The sequence below is a fragment of the Falco biarmicus genome, chromosome 7 (assembly GCF_023638135.1).
Source record: "Falco biarmicus isolate bFalBia1 chromosome 7, bFalBia1.pri, whole genome shotgun sequence".
Taxonomy (NCBI): domain Eukaryota; kingdom Metazoa; phylum Chordata; class Aves; order Falconiformes; family Falconidae; genus Falco; species Falco biarmicus.
Genome location: NC_079294.1, coordinates 16505180 through 16532001, shown reverse-complemented (window position 1 = coordinate 16532001; position 26822 = coordinate 16505180). Strand labels below are relative to the sequence as shown.

General features: G+C 37.1%; 1 protein-coding gene across 2 annotated transcripts in view; it reads left to right on the top strand.

Annotated features, from left to right (window-relative positions):
- DPH6 (diphthamine biosynthesis 6) overlaps window positions 1–26822 on the top strand; it is a 210181-nt gene that overhangs the window by 154594 nt on the left and 28765 nt on the right. For both annotated transcript variants that reach the window (XM_056346646.1, XM_056346647.1), the window contains one exon: window positions 14801–15206. In XM_056346646.1, the coding sequence (XP_056202621.1) occupies window positions 14801–15206 (406 nt within the window). The remainder of the gene's footprint in view (window positions 1–14800; window positions 15207–26822) is intronic.

Here is a 26822-nt window from a genome sequence, read left to right as displayed (position 1 = left end):
GGTCAAAAGTCTTAACGCATGATGGCTGTGGGAGCCATTAACAGGACTTCAGCCCGAAGGCGAGTCCCTGTTGTCAGGGCCTCTTTAGAGAGGGGAGAATGCCATCGTGGGTGAAACGTGATCAAGGTCCTGCTTTCACTCAGAAATCTTCCCTATTAAACTGTAGTCCCAATTACATCTAGGACACTTTAAATCCCCACAGTGAAGGAAGGAATTTCAGGAAAATCATCACCTTCAAAGTTTTTTTGCTCTCCTTTGGATAAACTAATCCTGCTGATGAAGACTGAAGGAAGAGCCAGATTGCCACTCCAGCCTACATAGACAGGTTTGTTAACAACTGGTCCTTCCTAAAACTGGAGCAGGTTAATCTCCTTCAGACACCACAAATGTTCCTTCAGAGTCGGTGCTTCCAACAAGTGGATGGATGTTAAGTACTAACCAGCTGTTCTAGGTCTTGGTCATTTCCAGGGAGGGTATTGTCTCTTCAGTGTGAGCTCAATAAAAATCAGAAAACTCAGATCTCAAAAACTAGCCAAACTTCTGTACTGAAAGTCCTCTGATTAAATCTGTGGGCAATATCTTCTTTGTCATGGTTATGCAGGACCTGGAAAACATTCCCACTGCAGGAAGGAAACTCACCTGCTGGATAGCATACTAGGTCGGGCTGGGATGGACTTAGCTTTCTTCACAGCAGCCCCTACGGTGCTGTGTTTTGGATTTGTGGCTAAAACAGTGCTGCTAACAGGCTAATTCTGCACAGTTTCAAGGCTTTCTGTTTTTCCCAGTCAGCACCACCAGTGAGTAGACTGGGGGTGGGCAAGAGGCAGCCACAGTGATATCCCGTACCATATTACATCATGCTCAGCAAGAAAAACTGGGGAGTTTCATCTTCCAAGGTGGCTGTTCCCCAGAGGCTAGCTGGGCATCGGTCTGCTGGTGGGGTGGGGTGAATGATTGCCTTTGCATCACTGGTTTCATTCATTTCACTATTTAAACTGTCTATCTTGACTCAAGAGTTCTCTCATTTTTGCTCTTCCTGTTGTGTGTCTTGCCCTGCTGGGGTGGGAGGGTGAGCGAGCAGCTCTGTGGATGCTTTGCTGCTGGCTGGGGTCCACACCACAAATAGATTCAGCAAAATACAACTGAAGAGAAACTCCACAATTAACTAGAAAAATTCATACCTGGCCTTCTCCCCATCAAGCTGCAGTCAAAATTAGAGCTCAGAATATCACCTCTTCCTTTTGAAACGGCAAGAATCTTATATCTACTCAGATACAGCTATGGTCTTCCACCACCAAAAACTTGAAAGAGAAAAAAAAAATAATAACCGAGGAAAATAATGTCTTTCTGGTAGTGGAAGTACTTCTTTATTTGTGTACAGTACAATCTAAGGCATCCTACTAAATTTCAGTACTTGATTATTTTATCTCTTGTCCTGTGTGCTGGTCATAATAACAATTTCATTTCCTCTTCCTCATCTCTGAAGGATTTTACATGGGCTTCAAAATCAATAATAAATCTTCAATTTCCTTATTCAGAAAATTCAAAGTAACCCAGAAATTATTTATCCTTTCCTGTACTCTGCTTTCAAAGTATGTGAGACAGCATGAAAGTGAGCTACCATTATTTTGAAACCACTTTAAATATTTGCATAGCAAAAATGAGTAGTGCTAACTGGCCAGTACCCAGTAACATGTGTGCCAGCTCAGCAGTGAATAATGACTTTCACTTTCCTCTCAGTAATTATTCAGCTTCATGAATGAAAAACAAAAATGCTTCCATCTGATATGATAAAAGTATATCATTCTCATCAATCCTTTAGCTGTAACACAATGAACACAGCTGGTGACACTTGAAATCTAACTTTGATTTTCTTTTGGATATTATTCAGTGTTAATATTAGGCAGATCTTTATGTATCTTGCTTATAAGCACCCTTGTGGAAATATCCTGGCCATCTCCTGTAGTTGACAAAGTAGTTACTTCTGCGTACATCTCAATGAAGAAGCAAGTGAGTCTAATTTTCAATGAATTTCTAATTAAATCAGTAATTTTGGTAAAGTTTTGTCATAATCTGACAAGCGAATGTTTGTGTGGAGTTGTAGATACCTTTTCAGTAATGTGTAGTCTCATAATCTGTGCACATTCTGCAGAATTACATGGAGAAGGTGTATAGGTATACAGATTTTTCTCTTTCCCTCCCTCCTTGTATACACGTATATACAAATGCATATTAATAAATATACACTACATACACATCCATGAACGTATATTTTTATTTTTTACTTGGTATAACAAATTTTAACAAACATTTATATGAATATGTATCACTTAAAGGCTGTTTATTGAAAACTTTCTATTCTGATCTTCTGTACATGGACTCATCTGCCTTCAGGAGCAGAAGAGTGAAGATCCCATTATATATGTCAGTAGTAACCTGAAAGGCAAGTCTTAATCTTCAGGAGAACAAGTTTGCTTTCCATATGACTCGTTCCAATGACTGCTGAGAACAGTTACACATTTAACTCCAATTTGGCTTATACTTTTTAAGGTTATTATGAACTTCCTCTTGTGAGCAGATGTGGTGGGTCTGGCTGGAATAGAGTTAGTTTTCTTCGTAGCAGCCCCTGTAGCGCTGTAGTTTGGATTTGTGACTAACACCATTCTAACAGCCCACCAGTGCTGGCTGTTGCTAGACAGTGCCTGCACACCATCAAGCCTTTCTCTTTTGCCAACTTTGCCCACACCCAGCAAGCAGGCTGGGGTTCAGCAAGGAGCTGGGAGAGGGAACAGCTGAGACAGCTGACCCACATGGACCAAAGAGGTACTATATACCTTATGAATTCGTGCCCGACAATAAAAACTGGAGCAGGGATGAGTTTTTCCTAAAGTAGCCATTGCTCAGAGACTGCCTGGGCATCAGTTTGCTGGTGGGAGGTGGTGAGTGATTCCTTTATTTTTTTCTCTTTCCTTCTGTTATTAAGCTATCTTTATCTCCACTCATGATTTTTTCTTGCTTCTGCCCTCCCGAGTCTCTGCCCGCATCCTGCTGCAGGGGGGTGTGAGCAAGCGACTCAGGGGGGCTTACCTGCCAGCCAGGGGCAACCCCCCACGGTGGACTTTTAAGAAACTGCATCCCTCGAGTTTGACTCCTGTAACACTGAACTGAGGGAAAAACTGTCCTGCAAAATTCAGGTTCCAAGCTGTTATGTAGGACATTATTGACCGATATCAATAGGTTGACTCAAAATAAAGGGCATGTGCAGTACTGACAGTTGTGTTATATTCTGTTTAACTGATCTTGCTTTGCATGTGTACCATATTAAAAAATTAAAGTAGCTGACTATACTGCAGAAAACAAGCATTTTCCCCCAAATACTCATATATGTAAGATGAAGGAATGTATATGCTTGTATTTTCTGCTGAAAATCTTCATTTACTAAAAAGTGCCACATTCAAAGTAATTTTTGATTGCACATCTATATATCATATTACTAAAAAAGGTGGCTGTCCCATTGAAGGAGAGCCTGGCAATTAACCGAAGTGTAATTGTGCCACCAGAATTTTCAAATCATTTTTCTTATGCCTCCGGTAGCATCACAATTTTTTTCATTGCACTGCAAAATTTAATTACAGGTTTAACAACAGTAGTTAATTTGGCTGTATGTGTACAGGTGATCGTGGTTAGAATATGTGAGGTAAAAGCTGACATTTGATTTGAAAATTAGTTCCGGAGCTCAAGGTCAAAGTGCAGAATGAAAGGAGACTTTCAAAGACAGCATCTTTGCAATCAGTATTTGAAATTTAAATTCTAAATCATAAAATCAGTTATCCTTAATGCCCACGAGGTAGATTTTGGCCATTAACTTTTCTCGTTTTCTGTCCCATTTGGGTACACACTCTCAAATGATTTTCAAGTGAAATCTTTCCATCTTGAACATCCTTAATTCAGTTCAACTCTCTTTCCTAAGTGCTTATTTTTGACACTACACATGAAGAATAAAACCCTCAGAGTGACAGTCTGTGATCATGTTTCATGTGGCAGACTTCATTTGCTTTCAGTTTATATTGCTATCAATTTATGACTTTGTTCCTTAAATAGTTATCTTTTTTCCACATTGTAACTGGTATATTGAATGATGTATGTTTGAGAGGTATGTCAAGGAATCTTAACTTCAGTCATTAACTGGTTATCTCTTGGCTCAAAAACCTTTAGTTTGTTGAGAGAAAGTTAATATTTTTAAAGCAAATAAACCAGCTTTTCAGATTGTAATTATTTTTGTATCAATTTTACATTTTCTTGCCTTTTTGAGCATCTAGCATGCAGTGCTTGAATTTACAGTTAGCTCTGCAGGAACTGCTTCAAATAGTATTATTATGAAGGAAGAAATCAAAAATCAAAGTGAATTTTTAGTACAATAGTGAGGTATAGGAAGGTGCAATTGCAGTAGCAGCAACCTGCATTATTGTATAGAACTAACTCACAGCTTGACAGAAAGTCCCTGCTGGGGAGGAAATGTAGGGGAACTGGCAGAATTCTGCTACATCTGCTCCCTACTGCTAATAAGCTTTAACTTGTTTCATTTTTACTATGCTTACTGTTTAGATATTTTGCTTCCAAAATTATATCTGTAACTATGAGAGCACATAAAAAGCAACACGACAGGTAGGGCTGTTTAAAAATTGAAAACTATCAGCAAGGGATATTAAAGGCCATAATGAGTAAGATGGTTGCCTTCTCAGTGTGGGTTTTTTGAGTTCAGGTGCGGCAGCGCTGGTAGAAAGACTGGGCGTAGGCACTGGGTAAAACAGGTTTGTAGCTTGAGTAGCTTGTACAGCCAGAAGGCACCATTAGATTATTTAGCCTGACCTGTATATCACAGACCATTACATTTAACCCAGAAATTCCTATTTTTGAACCCTGCGAGTGTACTTAGACTAAAATATATTAGACCTTTGGAGTTTAAAATACTTTACGCCACAGGATGAGAACCGAGAGGCTGTTTCCCGTGCAGTAGGTGGGGTGTTTATCAGGTTGTAAGTACACGTGTAGTGTGACTACTGCTGTAGAATAAGCTGAACAACCAAAGGCCTGTGTGCATTTAACAAAAGTGAAAATCCCTTCCTGACCCCTTTGACCTAGGGGAAAAAATACAGGTATTCATGTTGTACCAGAGCACTTCCATACTGAAATGTTCTGCTGAAGCCATAAAGAGTTACTTCAGGAAAAAACAAAAACCAAAACCAACCCCCCCCCCCCCCCCCAAAAAAAAAAAACCAAAACTAAAACCAGCACCACCACCCCTTTAAAAAAAATTGCAAAACCAACCAGAATAAATAAAAATTAGGTTTGATCTGTCTCATTATATATTGGTGGGAGTAGTTAAGGGCCCAGTAAGAGAGAAGATATTCTTCAAGCAGTCATATCCATTTTTAAAGCTAATATTAATTGCCTAATTCTGAATTTCAGGCATTGTGCCCCTTTGACAGCCATGCTGGCAGTCCTGTACTTCTCAGATCCTCAGTCCAGACACATTCATTGCCGTCCTTTGAACACGCTTTCCTCTGAATAATCAGTGCTATAGCTGAGGTGTATAACCATCTAAAAATGTGGGGGAAATGGTATATATTTTCCATTTGATATTATCACATGCTTCCAATAACTGATTATCCAACATTTTAAAATCTTTCTTTTGCTCTGATGGTGGCATAATTGTCACATACAATTATGAAATGTATTTTGAAGAGAGATTGTAATGTATAAAATCCAATGGATAAAATTATTGAAAACTCTCAAGTCCGTGGGGCTATTGAGACTGGGTTTAGATAATGGGATAGAACAAGATTGCGATATGATAAATCAAGCAAAAATGGAAGTCTCAGTCTTAAATAGGAGATTCTTCTCCATTACTGTACATGCAGAAGTCTCTGTCCCTCTTTCAGCAGGCCACTTTGCGTTTTCTATTTTTCTTTCAATTTATTCTAACAAGTAATTATTTGAGCTTACTTTCCAAGAAAACGTCCAGGTTGGTACATCCAGAAATCAGAGGTGTTAGCCTAGTTATTACACACTTTGTGTACAGGCTTTCGATTGTTTTTTTATTCTAGACACCCATTCAAAGCTTCCTGGAAATGTCATACTGATTGCTCTTATCTTGGTCATGTCACAGAGCTTCCCAGTTTCCAAAATTAAGGGATGAAAACACAGTGATCCAATAACAGAAAAGAGGAAGCAAATTAGCAAGCAATTTACATCATTAGCTACTAAATATAATCAAAAGAGAGCATGTAAAGTTATGTCTTTAATTTCAACTGAGTCCTTTTGTCTGTCACACAGAAGTGACAGAAAATTAATACCACTTCTTCACCTCTTGATGGTCATGGTAAAAGATAGAATAGCAAGTTGCTAGATTATTCTGTTTGAGTGTTTAAGCTATAGATCATACATGGTTATTGGTCTGATTTCTCATGAACTCTCTGTTTTCATGAGTTTCCATGTTTGCTTATCTTTTTTATATAATGCTTACGTATGCTTATCTTAGTAATATTCAGAGACCATTACTCATGAAAGTTTTGATTCTGCAGACTTAAATATATCCTTTATGCACCAAAAAGCTGACTCAACCTACAAAATCAGATTTACACTAGATTTATTGTGGGATTTGGGCCCTAAAAGTGATATTAGTTAATTTTTGTGGTAGTTTCTTCTGATATACTTGGTTGACTACCATAAAATTTTAGCCCGTTACCTTGAGAAATCCTAATAATAGCCAGCAATATATTGTATAGATTTCAGATTTCCTGTACTCTTGCTAATATAACTTGAGGTACACTCATTTTATTCACCTGCAAAATGCTTCTCTGGCAGAAGTTAAGATGTGTTGCTTGGCATGTTAATTGCTGACCATTTCATATCTATTAGTTAATTTTTCCTCACTACCATAGCTGCATGAAGAATTTTTCACAATTAGTATGAAGAAGACTTAATTTGATTTTTTTTTCCAAATGCCAGCATGTGGAATTATAATCATTATATCAAGACATTACATTAATTTGAGATCCATTTCAATTACAAAAATTGAATAAAAGTACCCTTAGAAATAGTACAGCCTCTGAATTTCAATAGCCATATATGTTCCCCTGTATCTATTTCCCCTTTTTTATGTTTCTGTTTTTCAAAGATGGATAGACACTGCACAAAAAAAGAAATTATTCTGCAAAATATGCTATCAGGTGCTGACACAAAAAATAAAGAACCACCTTGTTTTCTCTAGATTTTCCCCGGTTCAGTAAGACCAAGTAAGTACAGGCTCAGTTTTCCAGTTGATGTTGTACAAAATAATTTCTACATGACACAGTGCTAACTGAACTACCGTCAGCTTTGTCAGCATTGTGGGGTAGAGAGGACTAAAATTTCTTTAAGAACTTGTTTCTTTTTATATTAACAGTATTTATTCCATGGCAAATATTCAGGTTTGTAAGACTTCATTTTTAGTCTGACAGTCTCGTGTTAATGTATTTTTTGGCATGCAGCAAATTATCTGTTTTATTTCAGGAATACTAAATGTCAGACTTCCTTATTTTTGTAAGCATTGCAAAAAGAATATTCCTAACAATTTTATTGTTATAAAACATTCTGGTATTCATTCTTTGAATTCAGGCATGTTATACCAGGAATGCATGTGGCCTATTTATTAGACAAAACAGGGTGTTGAAAAGAATTGCTTCTATCCTACTTTCTTCAGGAACTGACATTTTTATTCTTATGCAGTTTTCCTAGTGGAATCTTTACTTTTTAAAGTCATAAACCTATTGTTGTGAGAGACTCTAGCAAAGCTTAAACTGGATCTCAGGAGTTTGATGCACTCTATTTAATGCAAGCAGTGTAAAAGAAATTTTAAATGTATTATTTAAAGGCACATTAATCTTGCCGCTATAATGGTGTAATAATGCATACCATATAAGGTTTTCATAAACTCAGCTTCCAAAAGTAACATCATAGTATCTTTCTTTTTGTTCTCCAAGTCAATTCTTTGTAGAGATAGCAATTATGTATTCATCTCTGTCTCTTATAGCCTGATTCATATTCAGCTGTGAGGTAGGTAGACCTTAGTCCTTACCAACACAACACAAAGAATATTTCTCATTTGGAACAAATGGAGGATAGTCAAAGTAAACCAAATTTATATAATAAATGTTAATAGCTGAGAAGTGTACCTTTTCAGTTAAATTAAGTAAAATAGTTAAATGCCTATACTATGGGTTGAATATGGGTTTGTCCTATACTCGTTATTCCTGTGTTTTCATCAGAATTTTAATAGGTCTACCTTTGATTTTTTTTAGATGAAAAAAATACACTATTAATTAAAGAAATTCTTTTTTTTAAGGTTAGCAATTTTAAAACAGCACTCTGTGTAAGTTAGTTTGCAACTATTAGAGCCCAGCATTTTTCATTTAACTATGCCCGTTGCATTGGCTTCTGGTTTGCTTCATAGCAGTACTGAGAATGCATTAGGCATGCATTAGTGTAAGAGTATTCTGTAGCTCTCGTGAATACGCACAGTGAAAATCGAGTGCATCTTTACTAAGAACTAAGGCATACAATATGCAAGGACTTGGTAACACTATGTGGTAACTTCTTGTGTCTGAGCAAAGCTCAGGAAAGCATTGGACACAGCAGTTCAGATAACCATTTTACTTTAACGTACAGATGCAGGTTAATTAGAAGCTTAAAAACCAGTTGCCAACCTCTGTTGTTAACATTCCTTCTTGTGATATGAAAGGGCTTGTATTTCCGCATTAAACATGTTTATAGAAGTGTTAGCTAAGGAATATTTCTACAAAGCTATTTTTTCACCTTCAGCCTATGCATGAATGTAAAATATAGGAAGAGTTCCTGTTCTCTTTTCATGTTATTAGATACCTTACTCGGCTGGATGTCATTTGGTAATGTAGTACTGCGCCCCTCAGTAAGTTTTCAGCCAAGCCCTTCAACCGCTTCTATTTCCAACCAATCATCCTTAAACTTTTGCAGATTTGTGTTGAACATCCATTGCAGAACCTTGTTAGAGGGGTTAAAACACAGCAGACTGGTGGCTCGAATGTAATAGGGCTCGAGATCCCTGTTCCTGTGGCAGGTGCCCAAAGCAGGCAAACCTCCTGCTGGGCACTGTCTGGGACTGTCTGTTGTGTTTTAGTTGTCTGTGGTGTCTCCATCAGTATAAGCAGGGAGGGGAGATTCTATATGTCCCTCCCTAAAAGTAGGATTCCAGTTTTCTCTGTGATTCTGCTTTGGGAAAAAGGAGAAGAGGAAGCATTTTTTTTTTTTTTTCTCAGAAAGAGCCCAAGAGCAACCACATCAAACTCCCACTTCTTCCAGCCCAATATTCTGATGCCAACAGCTCTGCTCAGCTGGCTGAAGAAGCACTTCAAAGCTGTTACCTGCATTCTTCTGTTTGACTCAGTGTTCATTATTCCCCTATGAAATCAATGTGGAATATCGCAGATGAATATAAAACTCCCTTAGAATTACAGAAATCTTGGAGAGGACTCGTTGTTGGAAGGGAATAATTGTGAAAATTCAACCAGTCCAGTCAAGAAAGCCCAGTCACTTTTCTGCTTCACCAAGCATACTGCTAGTATCAGCGTAAACGTAAGTTCTTACATAAGAACATAGAATAGCCATAATGGTGTAGGCTCTGCTTAGTATTCTGACTCCAAACAGTAGCCCTAAGCAGATGTGAACAGTAAAAACAGGAAAAGCATATATCCACCCTAATATTCTCCCCACCTCAAACTGTTTTATTCATATATAATTTAATTAAATTCATTTTGATAGTTATATAAATCGTTAATTTTAATATAAATTATTAACTATTGTATAAATTAATAATTAACTAAGAATTTTAATATGTCTGTCTTATAATCCCCACTGAATCTGTGTTCTTCTTCAGGCTCCCCTTGAATCCCTGTAAAATTCCTGCAATCACATCATTCTCCATCAAGGAATTCCAGGTGTCACCCACCATCAGTCTTCTTGAAACCATGCCCTTACCAAAGTCATTTGATGATCCATGGTTCTTGTACAGAAAGACAAGGGTGCAAAATCAGTTCTTATCCCTATCCATTCTTCGTATGTCATATATGGTTTTGTAAACCTCTGCCGTATTCTCCTTAAGGCTGGAGGACATTTCCAGTCAGATCCTCCAGAGGTTTAGATCATCCTTCCTGTCCTCGCTGAATGCATTCTGCATCTAATATGTCCTTTTTCAGTTGAGAGATCCAGAGTTGCATGTCTTACTCGAGGCGTGGGTGAATTGTGAATTTCTGCAGTAGCGTAATGTAAAAATAATGCACTTTATCCTCTATTCCTTTCCTAAGAATTCATAATGCTTTACTTGCTTTCTTGACTACCGTCAGCTGCTGTGATTCTGTATTAACTGGTCCATGAAGACTTTCCAAGATGTTACTTAGCTTAACTGGGCACTCTTCTCAGTGTTTACAGTAGTATGGTATCAACCTACCTCGGTATTATAAAATGTGAGGTAAACAACAGAGTCACATTTTCAGTCCTCCTAAAATCTTTTCCTTACCTTCTGTTTTTCCCCTGAGTTATTGAAATGTGTATTGTAAAACCAGAAAAATACCAGTCTTTTCTTCACGGTAGGAAAAGCCCTTTGCTGAGTTGTGGGGTTTTTTTTAAAGCAAGGTGTTAAAAGAGGGAGTATTCATAGTCCTTCTTGCAGTGCATGTATTTAGAAAAATCTGCTTTGGGGCTTCCTCTTCCAAACTTTCTGGAACTCTTGTCTTTCCCACCTTTGATAAATTGAGTAGCAGATTATCCTGTTGGCAGAGGGAGGATATAGTGAACCATGTTTTGAGGACAGTCTAATATAAGATTCAGTTAGAGCTAAATCACTTATATCAAATCTTTATCCAAAGTTTTGGAATCCACCATTTCATAGCATGATAGATTCAAAATCAAAAGACACTGTGGTCTCTGAGGCGCATCCATTAGTAAAATAAGAAATTGTTACAGAGTCATTTCTTTTCAGAGGCTGTCTCCCACACAGCAAGAGGATGCTACCCGGCTTCCTTCTCCAGCGCTCTCTAAATAAGATCATGAAAAAATATAGCACAGTAGTAGCATCCGTCTCCATATTATCTCAGCAGTCAGCTATTGAACCTTACGATCTGTTCATTTTCCTCTATGACATTCAGACTTCTCCTGGTGCTAAGCTACCTCGCAGTATTTGTTCTTAGAAAGGATTAAATCCTGTGGGAAATCTAACAGGTGGAAATCAGAATGTTCCAACAGGCAGATCCTCTACCATGAACTGAAAATCATTTGAATACTGACAGCTAGAAAACAAGTGTTTAAGGGAAAATACGTTTAGATGACAGCTACATCTACAGCCTAATGAATTTTGTGAAGATTTGTAAAATTCAGGTCTGCATACATTAACGAATCACTGCTTTCAACAGTGTTTGCCCCAACAAACACTTTTTTTGTCTCTTAATAATAAGAATTCCCAAGAATTATTTGACACTTCTTTTTCAAGAAATACAAGCCAAGCTGCATCCTTTTCTACCTCTTTTTATTTTTCCCTAAGACTGTGAAGAAGTGGAAGGAGGACTAGGCCAAAACCTGTGCTCCTTTATGGAACATTTTATGACTATCCTTGGGCAAGAACCCTAAAAACACATTTTTCTTCATAGTACCACAGCTGTCTGCCAGAAGTACTGAATCTCATTGATGAGAGTGCAGAATCAATTGTAAAAAGCAACTTAATCATAAAATAATTCCTCTTCATTTTCAGTCTTAATACTTTCTTATATTGTTCTGGCATCATATGAATGGAATTTCTTAGCCAAGCTTATATATTCATCCTCATTTACTAGACAGGCTATCATAAAGATATTCAGCTGTTTAAGACAGTTGTAAATTTCTGAAAGGTAACTCCTAAGTGCAGCATCCATATACAAAACAAATGTCAGCGATTTTTTTTAAAATAAGTCAGGAGACATCATTGTTAGAAGTATTTCTGTTAGATTTGGTAGCAGCTGATGAAAGATTATTAGTCCCCAGTAGCTCCATCACTTGTGCTTTGTGCAAACTCTATAAAGTTAAAGGTTATGAGTGCTATGGTACTGTACAGGTGCACCATGAATAGCCTTTCACACAGAATAATTCTCATTTGTTAAATTTGGAAATGTACTTTCTTCTGGCCTTAATTTTCATGTAGTTCTTCATATTCTAAATGGCAGCTGAAGGCAAGCAGAAATAGCGAGTAATTGATTTAACAACCTAAGACAAGCACAGGGAAGTAGAAAAGTTTGTCTTAGTGCTTGATGTGACCTGAGAGAGCTTCTTTAGACTCTTTTTTTCTAAACAGTACCTCAGCACCTTGGGCCAGCAAAGTGGCCTTTAAGCCTGAATAAGCATGACTTTTTTTTTTTTTTTTTCCTCAGTGCAAAGCTCCAGTATTTCATCTTTTCAAATTGTTTTACAGCACTTAGAGCAGAATTATATTGACAAGGTTAGAATTCATCTCCTAGAGGAGAATACTGTGCTCCTCCTGTTAAGTGCTAATATAACATTTATGTGTTGGTACCTTAATGACAGGCCTGGCTAGCCTGATGAAAGTACTGAAAGCAAACAGTACTCGGTGAAATTTTATTATGACTGAAGTGACTGCAATTTGAGACAAATTATCCCTATTTTTGTTCCTATATCAAAAACAGAAACGCTAAAGCAATTGCTACGTTTGGTATAGAATTAGACTCCGCTATTGTTAATATAGAAGTGCATTTTTCATGTAAACAGCTCACAAGGGTCAAGCATCAAAGATATTCTGTGCAAAACGCTTGTCAATAACTTTGTGAGTGAATTTTGAAATAAAGTGCCTGTAACCTGTCATCATTTCTTCTTCTCAAAGTTGAGAGCGAGTAGATGAGAATTGAGGTTGTGAATTGACAGTGCTGTGAGTTATATGGCCTTATCGACTTCAGGCAAACTTGACAGATTTGCCTTGTTATTATTTTTCTTCTTATAGGCCAGGCAATGGACAATATTACCGGTATATACTGCAGCGTAAACAAATCAGTATATAAAAATGTTATTATCGGTGTACACAAAGAAGATGGTGAAGTCACTAGTATTAAAAATGCTTGGTATATTGTCTCTCCATTAAAATGGAGGGAAAAAATAAGAAAAAATTTAATCTGCTAGACAAAATCAGCATTTCAATTGTTCAACTGTTTGAACAGTTGTTAAAAAGAAAGAAGTGTTCAAAGAGCTGATAAGTTAATGTAAATTCATACTTTTTTAGACTATGAATATCATAAAATGGGGTTGGTTTCCATAAATAGACCTTGTTGTATACATAATAGAAGTGTATGCATTTCAAGTATAAGGTAACAGCAGACCTAAATGTGTGTACTGGCTTTGGCTGGGCTGGAGGTAACTTTCTTCATAGCAGCCTGTACAGTGCTATCATTTGGACGTGTGACCAAAACAGCACTGATAACGCACCAGGGTTTGTAGCTGTTGCTGAGCACCACTTACACAGCATCAGGGCCTTCGTTTGTCACAATGTCCTGTCCTGTCAGCAAAGGGCTGGGGGTGCACAAGAAACTGGGAGGGGACACAGCCAGGACAGCTGGCCCCAACTGACCAAAGGAATATTTCATTCCATAAAACATCATATTAAGCCATAAAAACTTAACAGAAGGGTCTTCGGGAGGATAGCCATTGCTCACAGTCTAGCTGGGTATCAGTCTGCTGGTGGCGAGGTGTTGAGTAATAGCCTTTGCATCGTTTGTTTTGGTTTTCTTCCTTTCTTTTTTCTTCACTTACTAAACCATCTTTCTTTTGATCCACAAGTTTTCTCACCTGTGCCATTGGGGACAGGAGGAGTAAGCAAGCAGCTGTGTGGTACTTAGCTGCTGGCTGGAGTCAACCCACTATAATGTATTATTCCTAATTTAAAGGTCTGGGGTTGGTTTTGTTTGTATTCACTTGAAAAAGAAATAAATACATGGCAACAGTACAGGGACAAGATAATTCTTTTATGAACTCATCTTAGTTTTGTTAAGATTCAGAGGTGATGCTATTCACTTCCTATACCTGTTAACATGCTCCAGTGCAATTTATACTCTTTTTTGTTATAAAGAAGTAAGCAGAAAGCCCATCCCACTTCTTTAATACCATCAAACGAGAAAGAAATCAGTTACTTAGAGTTAGCATACCAAGTTAGCTAATTAGAGGTGGTGGTTGATGTGAAAACAATTTAAATACACTTTCTAAATGAGCTGTGCTATTAAGAAAACACATTTGAGATCATTCTGCTGTTCAGAAATATCTGAACTATATCTTTGCTGTATCTGAACTGTATCTTTAGTACTCCAGCTTTTAAAATACATCTTAAATGCTTTACTAGCTCATTTCTGTAGTTTTGGTCATTCTTACTATTTCTGTTCTTTAAAGACCATTGGTATGGACAAAAATTACTGTATGCAAAAAAGACTTTTCCATTGCAGACTGAGCGCAAAATACATTATGATCAGCATTTTATTAAACGCTTCAGGTATGGTAATGGTTTGAGATTGGAAAAATAAGCAGATGTTGACTGTCAGACGAATTCATAATTACTCAAGATAATTTTTCAATAAGAAGGAAAATTTAGGAGAAAGACAGTCCCCATGTACTGCACGTGGTTTTCTGAATGTAGCAGCTGAATATGAGCAACATTAATTTCTACCAGCTCTGTCATATGCACAATATTTTGTTTATCTTTTAGGTTGAAGATTCAGAGACGTATCACGATGGAACTGATGTGTGTGGGTTGCTTACTGTCGTTGTAGTATCTCACCTACCCAGAGATGCTGCCATTGAATGGCACGTTGTTGCAGTAGTTGATGATCCACTCCAAAGAAAACATTTTGCAATGAAGATGTTGTCAGAGGGCTACCAAATTGATTGCGAATCTGTGGAGTCTAGTTCTGCATCTTCTGCATCAGTCTCTCTATGTCTGAGCTTGATTTCACCATCCGTTTCTCAGCTTGATTTAGACGGACCTCTTCATGACTTAGTTGCTATGTTTAAACAAGCTTTTGAAAAACTTTCAGAAGACTGCAGTGCAAGTCCTTTGTCTTTTAGAGCTTTCTTCAAGGAGGATGTCTTTGATACCGAAACACTACAAACAGGTAAGACTTGTGATGAAGGAAGCATGTGTTAATACTAAGCATAAGGTATTTTTTGTTTATGTCTACAGAAGGTTTCATTGGAAGAAGATATTTTAGAAGTGCCTTTCAAGGATAGGTGGCCAAGAAGGTCAATTGCATATCGGCTTGTACCAGAAAGTGTGGCCAGCAGAACAAGGGCAGTGATTGTCCCCCTGTACTCAGCACTGGTGAGGCCGCACCTCAGATACTGTGTTCAGTGCTGGGCCCCTCACTACAAGAAAGACATTGAGGTGCTGGAGCATGTCCGAAGAACGAAGCTGGTGAAGGGTCTACAGGACAAGTCCTATAAGGAACATCTGAGGGAACTGGCGTTGTTTAGCACAGAGAAAAGGAAGCTGAGGGGAGACCTTACCTCTCTCTACAACTACCTGAAAGGAGGTTGTAGCAAGGGGGGAGTCAGTCTGTTCTCCCAAGTAACAAGTGATAGGACAAGAGGAAATGGCCTCAAGTTGTCTCAGGGGAGGTTTAGATTGAATATTTGGAAAAATTTCTTCACAGAAAGGATTATTAAGCACTGGAACAGGCTGCCCAGTGAAGTGGTTGAGTCACCATCCCTGGAGGTATTTAAAAGATGTGTACGCGTGGCGCTTAGAGACATGGTTTAGTTGTGGACTTAGCAGTGTTAGGTTAATGGCTGGATGATCCGAAAGGTCTTTTCCAACCTAAATGATTCTATGATTAAAATACATTTGTTGTTCTTCTGGTTGCCACGCACGCTCCTCATATAGAAAGGCTCTACTGGATGTTTTGAAGTCCAGACAGGATAAAGCCCTGGATTACTTGTTCTCATCTCACAGCTGACCTGACTGAGTAGAAGGTTGTATTAGACAATCTTGTTCCAATCTGAGTTGTTCTGTGATTCCACGAAAAAGAAAGTTTCTGAGAAATCCAGCCACCTCAGGTTCAAACATAGGGAGAATTAATCTTTTGCATATAAGTCTTTGAACCGTTGTCCATTTGGTAGCCTATTTTTGTCATGATCTAGAACTATGTTCAAATAACCAAATTCTGTGTGCTAACAGGCACTCCTTTGAGGATAAATAATTAAATATTTAATGTTTTAAAATGAGGAAATGATTTCGTATCCTCTAGATTAGAGGGTGTCTGGTTCTGAACGTGGGCTGCTTTCTTGCCAACTTACTATAATAGAACTTGCTAACCAAACAAATTTACTGGTTTTTTCCCAATGTTTATTTTTTTCAAAATCTCATTCCCTTACCAAGTAAAGAGAATACAGAACAATAAATACAATGGTGCAGTACAGTGTACTTCGTATGTTGTACATCTGTGTTTTGGGCTATGCTCAATTTGGTCAACCAACATTATGCAAGAGCACAAAATCTTATTTTATCTTTCAGACCTACAAAACTGGTAGACCATACTTGTACTGAAATCAGTAAGAGGTTTGTTATCAGTTTGAGAGGAACAAAATCGGATCCTTAGTCTATCTCTATCTCAAACATGCATGCACTTTAAAAATCCTTGCAGACCACAACTGATCCATATTAATTAAATGACATAAATGTTAGCCCTCAAATATTCTACTGGCCTATTTTTTTTTCTTAACCTGCAGCAGTTTTTGAAGAAAATTCAACCTGACATTGTTTAATAGATTTAAACTACAGGAATTGAAAGCTATAAAAATGTGGCATAGAATAAGCATATTTAATCCAGGAAGCAAGGAATGAACATATAGTCTGACAGAATGTTGTTGGTTTTACTACATTTTGTTTAAAAGCTAAAAGGAAACCTGATAAAACATATTCCTGGCATGGGATTAACGTTACCGTTTTGCCTGCTTGCTTTCTGATATTTCTCAGGCCATAGAATAATTACTTCCAAATAATTTTTGTTTGCTCTATTAAATATTTTGCTCAATATTATGTATAAATTGTGCACATAAAAATTTGATTCAGTTCCATTCATGTTATACTACCAATGCCATAGACATAGAAAGATTTGTTGTGATTGTCATATTCATTCTGGTTGTGTTCAGATCTCTGCACTGTCATAATAATTCCTGTCATTATAGCAATTTTATCATTATCCTCACTAGTAAGAAATATGTTCTTGCAAATCTGTAGAATATATAGAATACATTAAATTTACAAGAAGCACTAATTCATGAATTCAATGAAGAATTTAAAAATAACTTTTTCTCTACTTAGGAAAAATTTGCAGAAAGGTCAATGGGAAGAAGAAATATGCTATATATTTGAAAATTATTTCTCAAATTAAAATAGTTGTTGCTGTGTTTTACAGATAGTTTTAATCTGATATAAGACTATTATATATATACTGTTTCTGATTCAAAATCAGAGGACTAATTGTTAATATATTGTTAAGAAACAGGGACATATTTTAAGTGTTCTGCCAAGGTGTGTCTTTGGAACCTTGAAGGGGCATGTAGTCTCCAGTGGAGCCTCCTCAACTTTCCAAACGTTGCAGCGTATTACTGAACTATGTCTTTGACTGTCTTTTGTACTATTACTATGCTTTTCATAATTTAAAGTGTAGTCACACATATATGTTAAATCTCAGCTAAGAAAGCACTGTATAAGGTCTCCGAGATGCTCTCATTCATTTCAGTATCACCTAGACAGTGTCCATAAGCAAGGTGACATAGTCTATGTTTTATCTTCTCAGTTATTGGCAGTCTTCACCTTTCACTGGCAGAACTATGGCAAATGCGTGTGGCCTTTAGTGTGCTTCACAGATAAAATATACCAGAGCTAATATCAGGTCAGTCTTTTGAATCCCATGGTATTTTAACCTGCCTATAACACCAGCCCAAGATGTTAGACATTGCTAAATTCTGATGACCAGAGTTTTTTCTGGTTTCTTATAGCATACTCCTGTTGTCTTCTTGAGCCTTAAGATGGTTCTCATGTTCCATCTACAACAGCCCATTAACTTGTCAGCCTTCTTCCTAAATCTCGATTCAGGAGAGAGGGAGTAAAAAAGGCATGTTTTATGGTTACACAGAATTTTAATTCATTGCCTGAATAGAATTCAAAGCATAGATATAATATATTTAGGCAATTTCAAATAAGCTTGTTCTGCTTATAGAATGCACGAATTTGAATGTGGCTAGTCACAAGAGAGAACAGTACTGGTTTCCAAAATAGCACTACTTTGTGTCTTGTCAGCTATGAGCATGGCCAAAACTTGCTCATACCTCTCTCTGTAGTCTTGCAGTCTTGCCCTAAGGTATTTTGAGTATTTGGATGTCTCTGTGGTGATTTCTACTACCTCCAAAGGTCGCTTTCTGTTGCAGAGTATGTCTAGGTGGGTAACAGATTTATTTATGCTACTGATCAGATAGCTGGTAGGTAAAACTGTCTTTCAGACACAGAATAGCATTGTACCAGGACACAGGATTAAGCAGAAATGTACTGATCTTGACTTGAAAATCTGCAGGCCTAATACATGGACTTTTTAAAAATATTGTTTCCTTGGTGTGGCTACCAGAACGCAAATGACATTGAGAGAGCAGTTTTTCAGTTGCCATTTATTAATTCAGCCCAGGTAGTGCTAATTGCTAACCATCTGTATGATGAGCCATTAGTGACATGTTTGATCTCCAACATGTGTTAGACATCGTTAATCCCACAAGTAGGTCTGTCCTTTTGGAGTCTTCAACCACCATCAGATACATTGTCAGCTGAGGAAAGATAATACTCATCATGTAGCAGGGAAGGCTAGACACTACTATTCAAATATTTTTACCATGAAACACATCAGACAGATGTGGATGTGTAATGGAAAAGACAGAAATTATCATGTCTCAGAAATCAAGAGAGATGGTTGAGGAGATAACTCTTCCCATCTTAGTGCATTTCAGGTGGACTTCCATCATGTCATAAGATGCGCAAGTAGTCTTCAATAATTCTTGTAAAATCTTGACTTGCAATGTATTGTCTCTTTTAGCAAAAGCACGGAAAAAAATAAAGGTACTTTTTTCTGATTAGAGCTTAAAATCATTGGAGTGAGAGAAGAAAACACTGCCACAGATCTTCTCAAATGAGCCTCTGATTAGACGAGGGCTTTTTTGGTGCAAAGAGATTGTAATTTATTTAAAACTGTGCAAATAAATTAGAGACATTTGTTTGTACCTGATACAGTAAGATGAGAACCAGGAGTATGTATACTCTGCATATTGTAACATGTTATTGGAAATTACTATAGCCAGTGTTACTGATGTCAAAAGAAGCTAAAGGTTTGTAATGCAAATCTGAGACAGATAGCTTTCTGTCATCCTAAGACCAGATGTAAAGTTTTATTGAACAAAGTGTAGTACTGATGGTGAACTTCTCAGAGGCAATCCCTCATAACATACGAGAGCATTATGGGCACCGTGCTGAGACCACAGAACGTGTTAGAAGTAGGAGGATTAGATTAAGCTGACATATATACTTAGTAAGATGCTGTTAAGCCTTTAGAAGTCTTTAACATAAAATGGCTATTTCTCTCTTATTCTCATTTAAATATGCATTAATATAAACGTGTCAGAACAATTCGCTATACCATCCAGTTGACTAGATTATACTTCAGTGTAGGAAAGATGTTCATAGTCATCACAGGCCTTGTTCACAGGATGTATGCAAAAATATTTTTGAATATTTATTAGGGAGTGGAAAAGGTCCTGCATTCACCAGAACATCATATTACATAATCCCTTTTTAATACTATAGAAAAAAATGAAGTGGGAATATAAAAAGGCAAAAGAGAACAGGAATAGAAAGACAGTCTGGTAGCGGCATTAAAATGAATATATAATTAGTTTTAAATGTGGCTCTACTCTGTAAACGCTTAGGACTAAAAGGCTCTTAGTACTTCTGTATTTATCATGTTTGAATGATGCTATAGTTTAGAAAAAATTCTAACACAGGTTGAGTGTAGTTCAGCTGGACCATAGAAAATCTTGAGATGGGACTGTTTCTTCTGTTGAAAGAGAAGCCCTGGTTATTCGGCACTCAGTTAGGAGTCCTTGCACTGACATAGTAACACCCTGACACATGCACAACATACTGCTTTTAAACTAAAGATTTTCTATCTGATAAGATTTAAAGTATTACATTTATGAAAATACTGCATTATCAACACATTTACCAGATGGTTTCCGAAACGCAATTTCCAGTACTGGTAGATATACATTATGTAGTGTAAATCTAAGAGATGTGGAAGACAATCAAGTGAAGATACCAAGATGTGCTTTCTTAATAACACATCTCTGTGTGCATTAAGAGTTTGATATTTTTTAACTAATGCACTTTAAATTCACAAAGGGAATTTACTTCAACTTAACTTTCTGGATGGATATGCCCTTATACGCTGGGAAACAATTTCCCATGGGGACAGCTGAAATCTCAACTTCTAAATATTTGTATGCAGACCTACATGTTCTCATGACTCAGCGGTCGTGAAGGGCTACTCACGTGAGTAGCAACTGAAGAGTCATTAAGAACTGTTTATTGAGTAACCATGAAGCAGGTATATAAGTGTTGGTAATTTTTAACTGTTGGTCCTTTTGAAATCAAGCTTTGCAATCACTAACTAATGAAGTAATTGCTGTGACTACGATACATAATTTGGCCAAACAAAGGTATTTTTTAGATATTATGATGCTGTCTGAAATAGGCTGTAAAACTTGTATATGTTTTTCTACCAAGTTCTATTAATTTAGGCTAAATGGAAAACATGAGAACAGTTGTCAACCTGAAAGAAGAGGAAAATTTCACTTTAAATTTCTTGGGTTTCCTGTTAAGAAAACAAAGAATTTGCCAAGTATAATAGTTCAAGCAGCAGGCCTACACTGCTGCTGGTCAAAAAAAAAAAAAAAAAAGGTGATATTAGTACTTGGGGAAATGAATCAGATTATAATATACATAAGCAATTAGGAAATACTGATGTGATTCATGAGTGCATTTGAAATTACATTTTGAAAGGAAAGGATAAAAGTAGCTAAATTTGGTCTTGAGCCACAGAGGTGGCTTTGCAATCCTGCTGTTGCTACCCAAGCTATCCAGTCAAGAGATCTAATATATTAAATGACCATTAACATGCTGAAATTTTAAACTTTTTATGTCAGTTTTCAAGGTTATGCTGTTATTGTATCTACTGCCATTCAGTGTACACATATTTTTGTCAGAACATCTCATACAAAAAGGATTTTTTTGTTTGCTATCGAAGACATGGGGAAATTGTTTTAATAGTAATGTTGCCTCTTGACTGATTTTGCATCGGAAGGTGTTTAATGCCTGTGAAGGCAGCTTAAAATGTATTAGATCCTACTTTAGGGCAGTGGCCTTCTGTCATTTAGGATGGGAAATTTATTTTTATAAGAGCACAGATAGTAGATTGAATTCAATCACTTGGTGCCAAGGCCACGTAGCAGTGTTAGAACTCATTCTTATTCAAAATGGAAAGCGCATGACATCTAAAGGTTATGTATTGCAGTCATGCAGAAAAATCTTGCTAAAACTTTACATGGAAATATTTTTTTAATTGTTTGACGCAAGAGTGATCTAGAACATCCACCTTTTATCCTTGATACAGAACACTAGCAATATATTGGTAAGGTTGTTTTAAAACTACTGTGTACAACTTCATATTTCTTTCAGAATTTCTGACACTAATATCCAAGATACATTTATAGGTTACTGTATCCCTCCTATCATGTTTTCACATTATGTTGAAATGCTCCTGAGCTCTTCACCAGATGAATTATTTGTGGGGACTTCTTAATTTTCCTGTTGACATGTAGTGACCTCCAGGGCAGAATGGACCTGTCAGAAAACAGGCGTTTTGTAAGGAAAGTCATAGATTATAAATAAAATTTTCCTAAGTTTGCTAACACGTTGAAAACTGACTTTCCGTCCTCACATAATCAGTTTGGAAGATGCTAGACATCTTTTATGGTGATCCATGCAATGGCTTTACTGCTTGATGTTAGTTAATAAGTTATTTCAATAAACATTGAAATTTGCTAAAAGCAATAGGCTATAAGGTGAAAATCTTAAGAAAATAGATGTAAAGAAACTGGTGGAATGAGAATCCAGTCTATTTTGCAATGAGTCAGAATGGGAAATTTTGATAATTGGCTCTACAAGGAGTCTGAACAAATTAATACTCTTCTGGAAAACTGGATCTTCTAGACAGCTGTATGTATACATGGTCTATCCCTATATGTATAAGTGTCTATATACGCATAAAGTACAAATGTCCTCCTACAACATCAAAATTAATTTTTAGAAACTGTTTCGTGCTTTGATGACAGAGGACAACTATAAAAACATCTTATAACAATTGCATCAGGCATGCAATGATTGCCAAATTTGGATCATCTGGTGAGGCATATATGATCTGTCTATCCAGAAACCGTTTATGACAAAGTCAGCTTTTAAGGACACAACACAGATTACAGTTTACAATTACACAGAAAGTTTTTCTCTGAGACTGTTTCAACAATTCTGCAATTCTAAATCAGTAATCATTGAAATAACTTAGACTTCTAGAGATCTCTGCATCATTCATACAGATCCCTCTCTATATTACTATTCATTTATAAGTGAAGAAAAAAAACATGGTGGTGTTCAAACCAGTGAAATTACATCTGACTTAGGAAGTCTACTGATCTTCAAATAATTGTAGGCTGAAAGTGAATTGGGGATAATATCATACCTGCTTCACTTGTTATTACTTGTTCTAGATATTTATTTAGGATCATTACTTGATACAATACTGCAGTAGATGGACCTTTGGCATGACTAGCTTGTCTTTTGTACTTCATCTTCTTTAGTACCAAAATGCTGGCCATTTGCTCTTTGTCTAGCAGACCTAAGAAAGAGTTCAATGAAAGAAAAGAGTGAATTTTGTGAGGAAGAACTATGTACTGTTGCATTTTTAACCAATAACAATATTGGTAGCAGGAAGATCAATGAGTAGGTGGATAGCTTGTTCCTGGGAAGTTCCTGGGTTGGTTCAGTTTGTGTGCTGTCCCACTGGATGGGTGACCCACAGGAGGGCTGAATGACTGTCAGCTGGCTGACAGTTGTCAGTCATTCTGTGACATAAGCTCTGCACAAAGTACCAGTTCAATCTTCTCTGATAACTTTTCCTGGCCCTTTTTGAAAGTATTGCTGACTGACAGCAGAAGCTGTACTTCAGTGTTTTTCATGTAGAGAAATCAAGGATTTTTAGCACTGCTAATATCAATAACCTGGAAAACGGGCATTATATCTACCGTCATACTATTAGATTTGACAATAAACCTAAATAAACTATGACTGCAAATTTCCTTTCTCCTTATACTGTTAAGTGACAGTTCACATGTGAAGTTAAGTATTTGAGACTAGAAATTTTCCTGCCCTGGCAATATGTGTAAGAAGCTGGCAAATATTTATTCTCATGGTGTTTTTTTCTCCTCCGGTTTCCTAAAGCTTTTGGATGCATCACCAGATCCTTATTTCCCAGGCCTGGGCTATTCTGCTGAGTCCACTTTCAAGAAATTGCCCTGACAACTGCAGTTCTGGTACTGGAATCTCCCCATTGCTTGGTCTACATGCTCAGAGCAGTAATAGGCTTTTAAATATATATATATGTATATATATATATAATCTTAGCTATAAAGAGGAAAAGCCAGGTGACAGAATTAGCACTGGCTGATAGCCAAAGCCATTAGTTATTCTTACCTCAAAGCCTTCCACTTCTTCTCTGGTTTCCCCTCCAGTTCTTCCTTCTCCAGTCTCTCAAAGTTAATTTCTTTCTGTAAGATCTTGCCTTTTGTCAACTGGGGCACCACTGATAATGCCTGTCAGATTTTGTCAGATGACTATCAGCAGTCATGCTTAGCTTTCCTCATTGGTACTTTTCAAAGAACTAAGCAGCTGCTGAAAATCTAACTGCTAAGGGCTCTAATAAGTATAACAGGTGCAATGGCTTTTGAATTTCTTTTGAAAACCCTTCCAAGGTCAGCCCTGTGGAAATCCTCTGTCCTGCAAGCAGTAGGCCATGGTTATCTTCTTTTCTCTGTCCACATGTATCAGGTATCAAATTCAGCTGTCAGCAGTCTCTCAGCAACACATCTCAACAGTCTCTGAGGTTTTCCGAAATGTTTAGTCATTTGCTTGGAGACAGATAAGACCTTCTTGTTATCTAATGGCATGGAATAATTCTTTACAAAGATGTGAAGCTAAAAAACAAATTGAAATAATGCCCTGATTTAAACCACAAATGCAGGCAGGAACTTAACAGTATGAGAAGATGATGCCGTGGGCGTAGGTTGCTTTAATAGCCTAGGTCTTTTGTCAACATGGGTAATGAAAGCCAAAGAAGCTACCTTCCTGAAGCCCAGGGTAGCAGCATGGACACGAGGATTATTTATTGCTCAGAGCGAAAAGCGATAAACACCTTTGTACTCCATTGTCCATTTGTTTCCCCTGCCCTTGCCACTTCTCCATAGTCTAAGCCATCTCGGTTTTGGACTTGGGGAGGAGGCCTGAAAACAGAAGACAGGACAAGGAAACAAGGGCTGTTTGTACTCCACAGGTATGCTTAAGGCAAAAAAGTCTCCAGTGTTTACCGTCTCTGGTGCATACCTGGTCACAGTCGGACTGTGCAGCCAAACTTTGCATCCTAAATACTCAGCTTACCGTTTTCATTGTTAATACTCAATAGCATCTCTTCTCTTGTTTTCTTTATGCAAATGAAGAGATACATACACTTTTTTTTTTTTTTTTTTGAGTGCTAAAATTTGGATCTGGAGGTTGTTTTGCTTGCAGTATCGCAGTCTCAAATTCTGTAAAACTGTGACTAGAAACTGGCCTGAAGAACATCACAATAATTATTGCCTTAATTTTAGACACATTACAAATCAGATTTCTCATTAGAATATTTTCAGCATGCATTTGTAAAGGAAGATTTTTTTATCTTTGAAACACCTTTCAAAGTTATACTCTGACTTAGAAGGAAATATACAAAAATCTGTGCTTAGCATCCATAAAAGTACTGTAATTTTGTTCAACTGCTTACCGCCCACAAGTTGGACTTGAGTTTTCATTTGATTTATCTGATGTAATGACGCCATTACAGTAAGAAAAAGTGAAGAGGAAAGTTGTTTTGTTGTTTTTGTCATCTGCACTGTAACTTCTAATCCAAGAAAATAGTTGTAACTAACCATCAAAAGAAAGTATTTTGCCATTGTCACACTTCATGCAATTTGGCATTGCATAATATATGCAGTGGTGCTCCCAATAGTCTATTTCTTCTTAAATTTCTGATAAATTTGTGTTTAAAATAGCATAAAGGTGTTGAGTAGAACTGAGAAATTTCCCATCTTTAGAAAAACAAGCAATGAAAAATCTGTATTTTTGTCCTTCCTATGGTCTTTACTCAGCTTTTACTAGTAATGCATCATATCTGCTGTCTTAAAATCCAATTAATAGCTCTAATTCATTGACACTGAAAGTACATTTATAACATAGTCTCTTTAGGCTGTTCTTTTCTACTTGCACTGTTAAGTCTGGAGTATCAACATTGGATAATTTGAGAACAGGTAAATTTTTTCCATTGTAAAAAATTAGAACATTTTTTTCTCTTTCTACATAATCTCTGAATGGCAAGAGCCTAGCCAGCAGGTACCTCAGCCTGGGTGGGCTGGCACACCTGGGATACTAGGATAGGATAATAACAGAAAGAGATCACCAAACTGGAGAAAGTCTAGAGAAGAACTAAAATAAAAGGTCGGGTGAGTGGCGTATGGAACATATAAGAAAAGACTGAAGGAACTGGCTTTGTTCCACCTTGGGAAGAGAAGGCTATGAAGGAACCAAATTGTAGTCTACCGTAACATGCATTGCAGGGAAAGAGACAGGATTTTATCAGAGATGCACCAGAAAAGGACAAAGAGCAGCAGTCACAAAATGCAGCAGGAGAGATTCCACGTGGACACAAAGAATTATTCTCCACAAGAATGGTTGCATGCTGGTGCAGGCTACCCAGAGGCTGTGGAACCTTGGAGGTCTTCAAAACCTGGCTGCACAAGGCCCTTAGCAAACTGGTCTAATGTCTGAAATTACCCCTGCTCGAAGCATGAAGGAGGTTGGACTATGTGATTTCCAGAGAACCTTACCAAACAAAATCAGTCTATGTTGCCCAAAATTATTCTATTATTCCATATTATTATTAAATTACAATTAATTAGCCAAAACCAGTGGCATTTAATTGCAGATTCTGAAAAAAACCCAACAGTTTCTTTCTGTCTGTCATTAATACTCCACACTTACAAAAGATGACTACCACTCCTTACTTGAATAATGATTATTGAAACCAACAAGCAAGTTTTTCCTATTGGAGTGTATCTCTGAAAGATAAATGTTTCTTTAGAAGTATCTGGATTCTTTGTGGTTTTTTTAACTAATTTCTCTGTAGTGTGCACATTTGTCCTGCTTTCTTTCCATCTTTTTATCTTAACAGAACTCATAGAAGTTCAGAATTATAATTATCATTGGGCTGTGATATCTCTGCAGTATTTCCTAGGACAGTGTAAAGCCAATGTGTTTCCAGAGTCTAATTTCT